The sequence below is a fragment of the Orycteropus afer genome, unplaced genomic scaffold, assembly GCF_000298275.1.
Source record: "Orycteropus afer afer isolate SDZICR_OR568_19922 unplaced genomic scaffold, OryAfe1.0 scaffold00245, whole genome shotgun sequence".
Lineage (NCBI taxonomy): Eukaryota > Metazoa > Chordata > Mammalia > Tubulidentata > Orycteropodidae > Orycteropus > Orycteropus afer.
In genome coordinates this window covers 1,840,157-1,851,159 of record NW_006921832.1, presented here as the reverse complement: position 1 = coordinate 1,851,159, position 11,003 = coordinate 1,840,157, and the positions used below count along the sequence as shown (strand labels likewise).

Below are 11,003 nucleotides of genomic sequence, written 5' to 3'. Positions count from 1 at the left end.
AGAGAGTGGGCACCTCCCAGAACATTGTTTTGTACCACTCCCAACGGAAATACTCCAGGTGGATACCTTCAGCAATCAGGAGCTCCTCAGTTGCTCATAGCAAATCCCACCTTGGAGTTTACAAAGACTTATGGGTAGAAAAGCCACACAAAGTAATTTACTACACTGCAATATATCTATTAGTATTTATCTTCTTAAGCCCTGGTGGTGCAGTGGTTTAACCTAACGGTTAATGGTTCAAACCCACCCAGCAGCTCCATGGGAGAAAGATCTGGAAATCTGCTTCCATAGAGATTACTGCCTAAGGAGCAGTTCTAATCTGTTGCATAGGGTTGCTCTGAGTCAAAATTGACTCAATGGTACCTAACAACAACAATAACAACAATATATATCTCCTTATAGAATTTCCCCTTGAGTTTGATTATTTTCTTATGATAAATTCCCAAGAATGGGCCATTAGGTCAAAGATTATGATATAAATTACCACATAATTTTCTAGAATTGTGCAATGTCCAATGTGCAAAAGTAGATAAGTGAGCAGCTCAGAAGTTAATACTTGATTGCTTAAATGAGGATGATTCAGCCACTCATATAATATTCATCTTTTTAAAATGTTATTTATACCATTTTTTATTTTTTAATTGTGATTTGGGTCAAAGTTTACAGAGCAAATTCATTTTCCATGCAGCAGTTTATACACATTTTGTTTCATAACATTGATTACAATCCCCATAATGTACCAGTTCTCTTCCCACTTCCTCCCTGTAGTAGTTATCTTTTCCCTGTGTCCATCTTTCCTGTGCATTCCTGCCCTCTGAGCTATCTCCCTGTGCAAATACTGCCCTCTGGTCTCCCCTAATTAATTGTTCTAAGGAGTGTACCAACCTGGTGTAAATATGCACCTTATATGCCTGTCTATTGTTTACCTGGAAGCCACAGGAGTAAGTTCAGTTTCAGGCCGGAAGGGGTGACTAGGAGCCATAATCTTGGGGATTCTACCAATCTCTATCAGACCAGTAATTTTTTATGATTTTGTGTTTTGTTTCATATACTTCTTCCACTCTCTCCAGGGTGTCCTGCACCGATCCTTTTCCGAGCAGTTGACAGTGGTAACTGAGCACCATCTAGTTCTTCTGGTTTTATGATTATGTAGGCTGAAGTTTGCATGGTCCACTAGTCCCTTGGACTAATTATTTCATTCATCTTTGGTTTTCTTCATTCATCTTTGATGTGGATGAGGAGAGACCAATTGTTGCATCTAGATGGCTGCTTACAAGGTTTTGAGATCCCAGGCACTACTCACCAAAGTAGGATATAGAGCAATGTTATATAGTATGTTATGCCAGTTGAGCTTGATATCCCCCACAAGCATGGTCCTGAGCCCACAGGCCCAACAGCTCACTCCCTCAGAGTGATTGGCTATGGCTAAGAAGTTACATAGCTTTGCCCCCTATTATTTCTATTTATATGGATGTTCTTATACACATACAGATACACATGTAGAAATATCATCTGCCAAACTTAAATATGGTCATGGGTATATTCCCTTTTAGGAGATCTGGTGGCATAGTGCCTAAGGGATTTGACTGCTAACCAGAAGGCTGGTGGATCAAACCCACCAGCCACTCCTTGGAAGGAAGGTTGGCCAATCTACTTCTGTAGTGATAATGTCTCAGAAACCAAGGAGGCGTCGCTATGAGTTGGATGTGACTCGACAGCATTGAGTTTGGTTTGGTTTGGTACATTCCCTTTTGCCTAAATATACTTGATCCTTCAGCCTATCTACCTATGTATTTACCTGTAGACTAATGTTTACATTATCACTGATAACAGAGTATTGTATATGTAAAAGGGTTTATCTTTGTTGTCTGTACCTCTTATGCACCTCTGTGTCCTTTTCCTTAGTGTTACTGTATTGATCACTCACTTTGGGTATTTATAAAACTTTTGACCATTTCAGTTACTTTCTTCTGCTAATCATTTTGGCAGTTAGATACATTTGTTTTTTAGGAGCATTTTGACCATTAAAATAACAATGAAATGAAACATTTTTATTATGCCTTTACAATTTATAAAGTGCTTTCATAACCAGGGCCTCAATTAATGTTAATAATACTTGGTGGGGATTTGGGATAGGGATTATAATTTTATCCATTTTCAGAACAATGAAAATGGAATGTAGTGGGTTTAAGGTCAACCAGATGGTAATACATCAACAACCTAAATAAGAGAGCTATACTGGGGTGACCTTGACCACTTCCTACTTTCTTCCCTGTTTGCTTGGGTAGGACTTCGGCAGCCCGCGGTCAGTCATATCCCGGTGTGACTTGAGGGAAAACCTCATCAGAAACCGCTGTGGAGGTGAGATTGAGAGCCCCACCAGCAGCACTCATATCCTGCGGAGCCAGCCTCTCAGCAGCAAGGGCTCCAGCTCCACGGACTTAGACGTCATTCAGATGACGCCACAGGAAGTTGCCATGAATCTTAGGCCAGGTGAGTTGTCGTCAGAGTCGGCAGGATGCCGTGGGCTCAGGAACTCGCAAGAGGGAAGGTGAAACAGGTTAATGCTGGGATTTGTCTTAAGACAGAGAAGGGCAAATGAGCCTGGTCAGAGCTGGGAGGGGCTAAGGATGAGGGGCCTGGACTCCCAGAAGCAGAGACAAGGTTTGGCGAAAGTGGAGTAGCAGACGTAGCTGCTGCTGGTTTTGATGGCCCAGAACTTGGAGCTGTGTGGACGGGTGGAGTACCTTTGCTTATTGTTTTGTGTGGGAGTATAACTACTAATGCTGAGGGACAGTGCTACTCCTAGAAGATATTTTGCCCTTTAATGAAATTCCATTCATGTCACTGGTGTTCTGAAAGGAAATCATTAAGGGTAGAGATGTTTTGTTTGGGGACCCTGGAGGTCCTGTGAGACCTAGAGTCAATTGTGATAAAAAGGGAAGGTTAGAAGGAAACAACAGTTTTTGCATACCTAAAAATAATAGCGTAGTGTCTAAGGCATTTGACTGCTAACTAGAAGGCTGGCGGTTCAAACCCACCAGCCACTCCTCAGAAGGCAGGAAGGTTGGGCAATCTACTTCTGTAGTGATACCACCTCAGCAACCCAAGGAGGTGTCACCATGAGTCGGGTCCAACTAGATGGCACTTTACAACAGCAACAAAAATAAGAAAAATGTTGCTGTGGGGTTGATTCTGACTCATAGTGATCCCATGTGGTACAGAATAGAACTACTCTTGCTGTAATCTTTACAGAAGCAGAGCACCAGGCTGGTGGTCGAACCACCAACCTTTAGTTTAGTTGTTAAGCACTAACCACGCAGGGTCCGTATGTGCCAAATATGTCACTTACCATCTTAACTTGAGAAAATAACTTCCTCCAGGTAAGTAAATGCTCCAGAAGTAAGTGGAAGAGTCAGATCCAAACCCAGATCTTTGTGACTGCAAAAGTTTTGCTTGTTTCCATTCACTGCTTTTGTCTTTTAATATTCTACATATCAGAATCCTTGAGATTGGTGGTGGATGTGCATGGGGCTAAATGGTAAATGTCACATTTCTGGAAAGGGGACAACTTTTTCCCAAAAGTTGATTTTTAACCCTTTCTCCTGTCTCACTGTCTAGAGCACACTGTCAGTACTGTTTCTAGAAGGTTTATTTAGACTGCAGTGCAGCTGGGAGCAGTGGGAAGATCATGGATTGGATTGTCTGTTCTGGGTTCTGGCTTTGGCTCTGTCATTAGCTTAGAGGCCCTGGATGAGTTATTCTACCCCTCAGCATCTTAGATTTTAGGCTTGTTACTTTTCATTCCTCACGTGCATGTTTGGGAGTTTAAATGAGACTTTTTATATAAATGTACTTTCAAAAGGTAAAATTATTATTGTTTTCAAAGATGCAGATTCTGGAGTCAGAATCTGGGTGCAGAATAGGGACTCTCAGTGCCTTGCAATGGACTTAGCATAAGACTGTGCAGACTCTCATCTACTCTTATCATTTGCCATGGAGTTGACTCTGCCTCATGGCAATGCCATGTATGTCAAAGTAGAACTATGCTCCATAGAGTTTTCAATGCCTGATTTTTTCAGAAGTAGATTTCGAGGCCTTTCTTCTGAAACACCTTGGGTGGACTCACTCCTCCAACTTTTGGCAAGTAGTGAAGCACTAACCCAGAGATTTTTGGCTGTGCAGGGTAAATGCTCAATAATGCTTCTTGTTGTGGCTCTTATTATTATTGCATAGTTTAGCACTGTGAGTGTTTTAGGAAGAACTCTGAGTCATCATAATTTGAGAAATGTTTTATTTTACCCACACCCACTCCTCATTTTTCGAAATGGTTAGTTTCCAAAGACCAGGTCATTATGCAAACATGAATTTTTCTTTTTTTTTTTTTTTTTCTGTTTTCAGACCATCCATTAGTCTGACTTTTTAAATATATATATAATTAGAAAATATGATCATAGAAATAATAACAACTAAGATTTACTGATGTGCTCATCACTGTGATGAATCTAGTTGCAGATTATTCCTCTATGGAATAATAAATAACATAAATAAAGGAGGCTTAGAGAAAACAAAGCTGGATAAAGCCAGGCTGTGTGATTAGAGAGCTGGAGCTTAACTACTTCACCTTCCTCCTGTGCTGGGTCAGAACTTCCCTTGCAGAGCTGTTTCCAGGGCTCTATGCCCACCTTTGCAAGTCCTGTGTTTTCTTCTTTGGTGCCTCTCTGACAGAAATACCACAAGTAGATGGCTTTAACAAACAGGGATTTATTCTCTTAGTTTTGGAGGCTAGAAGGTTGAGTTCAAAGTGCCAGCTCTAGGGGCTAGGTGAAAGGCCATCGACCTCAGGCTTTAGCTCTGCCTCTTGCTCCTGGCTCACTGGAGCTGGAGGCATCTCTTCACTCAGGCAGCTGCTGACTGCTGAGGCTGACAAACCCAAGGTGGACAAACAAAATGGCACTGTCCCAAGATTATCAGACAACATGATAGGCCACTGGTTCAAGTCCAGGAATAATCCTAAGACTGGCAGACAACATTTAGGCTACTAAATGAAGACTCAGATATATGCAGGGACCGGGTGTGCCAAAGAACTCCAGAGACCTTTCTCAATGCTGCTTCTTATATACTGAAAGCAGACCACATCCCTACGGCAGCAACTCAGCTGTTCCAGTAGATTCCACCATGGAGTTGATTACCAATCTCATCATGGGGAATGACTATATCCAGCTTTCCAGCCACTCAAAACCAGGCCCAGCCAAGTTGACACACAACTTAACTACCACACCCTGCATTCCACATCCCGGAGCAGGGCTTCCTGTGAGGGCGCTGATAGCCTGGTTGCACACTCAGCCTCATCATGGTGGGGGCTTCAGGACCAGTTCTGCTCACTTTGGGATGTCATTAAACTTGCATGCATTTCTTCCAAACACCCTCCCAATGCCTCTGTTCCCATCTCATGACAATTTTTAGCTGCAGGGCTTCAGACCTCGTAGAAGCTGGGAACCCAGAACAGATGCCTGCTGGCTCTGTCCTGCCTGTGGGTCTGCCCAAGGCCGTGGTGACAGAGGAAGCCACCCCATGTGGCAACTGGCACAGCACTCCCATGTGTAGGAGGGAGCAGAGAGTGTGGGGCAGCGCAGCTCAGCTTATCAGAGATCCTCCTTAAGGGAGGGGATGCTCCACGGCCATTGTTGCCATGCCCGCTGCCTCACTAATGTGCAAAATATAGTGGGATAGTTTTTTTTTTTTTTTTTTTAAACTGTTGACAGCACATAACAACAACATTGTCCTATATATGAAATGTCAGATAACGAGATAGTCAATATGTGAGGAGTAGGCGTATTGAGTTGTCTTTGAAGTATGAAACAAAAGAAGGGGGTAGATAGGTCCTTCTGGATAAAGAAGTATAGACTATACTATAGACTATAGATCAGTGCTGGGATTAATTGAAATTACTATTTTTACTGATTATCTCACTGCAGGTAACACTAAACCTATTTGTTTGGTGATATACCAAGTTGAGAGGGACAAGGAAGGGAACATTTATAAAAGTGTGAGTGGGCAGAAAAGAGCCAACTGAACCTTTATGTGGGCAAATGTCTCATGATGGCCTCCAGGGAAAAATAACTCATCTCCTAACGATGACAGGCTTAGGGTTAAGGGTTTTGACCTCCAAGGGGACTTGGGAGTCTTTGTAGACTACTAAGATACTGATACATTGTCTGTAAGAATGGTTATCAAGTAATATGAATGATTTATCTTCCCTTTTATCTTAATAACAGTATAATGGTACTTAAAATAAATTCTTGAAAAATCGCTCATCTTAACATTATTTTTCATTTTTCCTATACCCTCCATCTTTATTCATATACATTGACATTTTTTACATAATCATAATGTATTTATAATTATATGTTACTTTTACTCAGTAATTTTTGAAAAAACCAGGCCAAAACCCATTGCCGTAAAGTCAATTCCAACTTATAGAGATCATGCAAGACAGAGTAGAACTGCCCTATAGGGTTTCCAAGGCTGTTCTGGTGGTGTAGTGCCTAAGGTACTTGACTGCTAACCAGAAGGTTGGCGGTTCAAAGCTACCAGCCACTCCGTGGAAGAAAGACTGGGCAATCTACTGCCATAAAGATTTACCACCTCAGAAACCCAAAGAGGGTCACTATGAGTCGGAATCGACTCAATGGCAATGAGTGAGAATGAGTAACTTCTGTGGAAGCAGACTGCCACATCTTTCTCCCAAGGAACGACTGGTGAGTTCAAACTGCCAAACTCTTGGTTAGCAGCTGAGCACTTTAACTACTGTGGCACCAAGATTCCTCCAATCTTTGAAAACAGGACCAACATTCACATCTCCAAATGACTCTGTAGCCTTCAGAATCATCATCTGGGGAGATTTTGATTATGTTTTTGGAGCTCCTCATCTGAATCACTCTTAGAACATGTGGTGTTTGCCCTCTTCCAGAAATATCCTCCAAAATGGCAGATTTGTATTCTTTAGGGGTAGATTTAGCTTAAGAAAGAGTTGAATGTCACACAAAGCCAAAGATATCACAGTTTTAATAATTCTAGTTTTTGAAATCAGAATTAAGGAGTGACTATGAGGAAGAGAGATGGTTTTTTGGTGTGATTTATCAGCTAGCTTTTAAAACATAACCCCAAACAGGAGTTAAAGTAGCGATTTGCTCAAGTACATATTTGCCTCAGGTCAGTGCCCTCTTGATTCTTGGGAAGGCATTCAGGTATGTACTGATTGGCTTTTTCAATTTTATATTTTTCGAAATGCTTTTGTGTTTCCTCCCCCATACCTCATATTTGTTGAGTGACATGGAACACTTTGCCCATCTTACCAGACTTATACCAGACTTATAATCAAGGCCAAGCCTCAGAATAATATGAAAGACACGTCACAACGGCAAAGTTATTGTTCCAGGATAAGCCTGGGGAGAAAAGAAAAATTATGCTCTACTTTAGGCAGGATTTTGTATAAACACAAGATCATGTTTTCCATTCCATTTCCAGTACTGGAAACTCTTTGCAAGGATGAAAACCTTAAAAAAAATCCTGAATAAATGACCTGAAAGCCTCGAGAAAGGACATAAACTTTAGAATAACGTGTATTGAGATGATAAGGTAGAGGTGGTTTTGAAGCACAGGGGTGATCAGAAGGGGTTTATTAAAGTCTTTATTTGCCTCAGTCCCTTAGCCTCTTAAAAAATGACCCTGATTGGTAGCTTTTTCTGCTCATTTAAAACTTTTTATTTTGAACTTATTTTAAACTCTCAAGAAATTACAAAATGTAATACAGAGAGTTTCCAGTTGCTCTTTACCCAACTTTCTCTGATGATAACATCTTACATAGCCATAATACATTATCAAACCAGGAAAATGACATTGGCTCAATACTACTAGCTAAACTATAGGTGATTTAGGAGCACTGGTGGTATAGTGGGAGCTTTGGTCGGGTAGTGCCTAAGCCATATTTGACTGCTAACCAGAAGGCTGCTGGTTCAAACCCACCAGCCACTCCTTGGAAGGAAGAATGGGCAATCTACTTCTGTAGTGATACCGCTTCAGAAACCCAAGGAGGGGTTGCTGTGAGTCGGATCCAACTTGATGGCAGTGAGTTTGGTTTTTGGTTTGGTGGTATAGTGCCTAAGACATTTGACTGCTAACCAGAAGGCTAGCGGTTCAAACCCACCAGCCACTCCTCTGAAGAAAGGTTGGACAGAAACCCAAGGAGGGGTTGCTATGAGTCGAATCAACTCAGCGGCAGTGAGTTTGGGTTTTGGTTTGTAGGTGACTGGTTGCTTTTGATGTTGGCTTGCTCTTTACACTCTCAGCTTCTATCTATACTTCTTTCTCTTCTCAGCTTCTGTTTTGGAGATGCCAGTTATCTGGCTTAGGTACAGGCCTACCAAGATGTGGAACAAACTTTTGATGATGGATGAATAAGGGCCTATTTTAAAAGAAACTAAGAATGTGGAGCTGTAAGGAGCTGTCATGGTATAGTGGTTAAGGCATTTGGCTGCTAACCAAAAGGTCGGTGGTTCACACCCACCACCTGCTCCATGGAAGAAAGATGAGACAGTCTGCTTCCATAAAGATTTATAGCCTTGGAAACCCATTGGGGGTTGCTATGAGTTGAAACTGACTTGATAGCAGTGAGATGTTTTTTTTTGTTTGTTTGTTTGTTTACCTTTTTCCTCTTATTTGTTTATTTATTACTTTAATTTTAATTTTTTTTTTTGCAGTGTTCCTCCCTTCCCACCCCTGGTAACCAACAAAGAAAGTTCGTTCCATATATAAATCTTTCCTTGACATTTTATAATAATGAATTAATACAGTATTTGCCTTTCTGTAATTGACTTATTTTACTCAGCATAATGTCCTCCAAGTTCATCCATGTTATGTGGTATTTTGCAGATTCTACATTATTCTTTAGTGTTGCATAGTATTCCATTGTGTGTGTGTACCATAGTTTGCTTATCCAGCCTTCTGTTGATGGCCACCTAGGTTGTTTCCATCTTTTTGCTGTTGTAAATAGTGCTGCAATGAACATGGGTGTGCATATATCTGCTCTTTTTTTTTTTTTATAATTTTTATTGTGATTTGGGTTATAGCTTACAGAGCAAATTCATTTTCCATACAGCAGTTCACATGCACTTTGTCCCATGACACTGACTGCAGTTTCCCACAGTGCAACAACTCTCTTCCCACTCCTCTCCATAGTTACTTCTTCCCTGTGTCCTTCTCTCTCATGCACTCCTGCCCCCTGAGCTTTCTCCCTGTGCATACACAGCCCTTCTATTCTTCCATGATTGTAAAGATTCAGCTCATATGCCTATCTTTTGTTTGGCTGGAAGCCACAAGAGTGGCTTCAATTTCAGACCTGACGGGCAGCGAGGGGTCATAGTCTCAGGGATTCTACCAGCAAACCGGCCTCCCCCCTTTTTTAATGATTTTGAGTTTTGTTCCACATTGTTATCCCACTCTATCCAGGATCTGCTACATATATCCCCCTCTGAATGGTTGACAGTGGTAGCCAGGCACCATCTAGTTCTTGTCTCATAGTTGTATAGGCTGAGGATCACATGGTATACCAGTCCCTTGGACTAATTGTTTCCATGTGTCTTTGGTATTCTTCATTCTTCTTTGTTCTGGATGAGGAGAGACCCATCATTGCATCTAGAGGCCTCATGCAAGCTTTTAAGATCCCAGTCACCACTTGATGAAGTAGGATGTGGAACAATATTTTTGTGAAGTATGTTATGCCAGTTGACCCTAATGTCCCCTGCGACCATGGTCCTGAGCCCACAGTTCTAACTACTTACTCCTTACGGGTGGCTGGCTGTGACCAGGAACTGACTACAATCTTGTCCCTTGTCAGGTCTACTGTATACCTGGAAATTCTTACAGAACATATAAATACACTTGTAGAAACATTGTCTGCCAACCCTATACATGGTTATGGGCGCACTCCCCCCTGCATAGATATACCTAATTGTTCAGCCTGTTTGCCCATCTCTCCACCCATGTATCAATGTTTGCCATCATTGACAACATAATACTGTATGTGTAAAAGGGTTCATCTTTGTTGTCTGTACCTCCCATGCACCTCTCTACTTTTTCCTCTTCCTCAATGCCACATTGATCACTTGCATTTGGTATATTGCCCTTCCCTTCACCCAAATCAATACTTGTCTCTACCTGTCTAGCAGTGTTCCCTCCCCTCCCTTCCTACCCCTGACAACCAACAAAGAAAATTTCCTTCCATTTATAAACCTTTCCTTGACTTTTTACAATAATGGACTAATACCATATTTATCCTTCTGTGATTGACTTATTTCACTCAGCATAATGTCCTCCAAGTTCATCCATGTTATGTGGTCTTTTACAGATTCTTTTATTCTTTAGGGTTGCATAGTATTCCATTGTGTGTATGTGCCATAGTTTGGGTATCCATTCTTCTGTTGATGGGCACCTAGGCTGTTTCTATATTTTTGCTATTGTAAATAGTGCTGTGATGAACATGGTTGTGCATATATCTGTTCTTGTCCTGGCTCTCACTTCTTTAGGATATATACCTAGTAATGGAATGGCTGGGTCAAATGATATTTCTAATTCCAACTTTTTAAGGAATTGTCATAGTGCTTTCCATGGCAGTTGCATCATTTTACAGTCCTACCAGCAGTGTATGAGAGTCCCAATCTCTCAACATCCTCACCAGCATTTTCTTTTCTGTCTTGTTGAACATTGCTGCTAGTGCTGGGGCAAGACGATATCTCATTGTTTTGATTTGTATCTCTCTAATGGCTAATGGTTATGAACATTTCTTCATGTATTTGTCAGCTGCCTGAATATCCTCTTTGGTGTGGTGTTTGTTCATGTTTGCCCATTTTTTAATTGGATTATTTGTCTTTTTGTTGTTGAAGTGTTGGAATTTTCTGTCAATTCTAGAGATAAGTCCCTTGTTAGATATGTCATTGCCAAAT

At 41.2% G+C, this 11,003-nt stretch overlaps 1 protein-coding gene across 1 annotated transcript in view; it reads left to right on the top strand.

Annotated features, from left to right (window-relative positions):
- ITGB5 (integrin subunit beta 5) overlaps positions 1-11,003 on the top strand; it is a 195,382-nt gene that overhangs the window by 18,324 nt on the left and 166,055 nt on the right. The window contains exon 3 of the mRNA XM_042782123.1: positions 2,289-2,493. Coding sequence (XP_042638057.1) covers positions 2,289-2,493 — 205 coding nt within the window. The remainder of the gene's footprint in view (positions 1-2,288; positions 2,494-11,003) is intronic.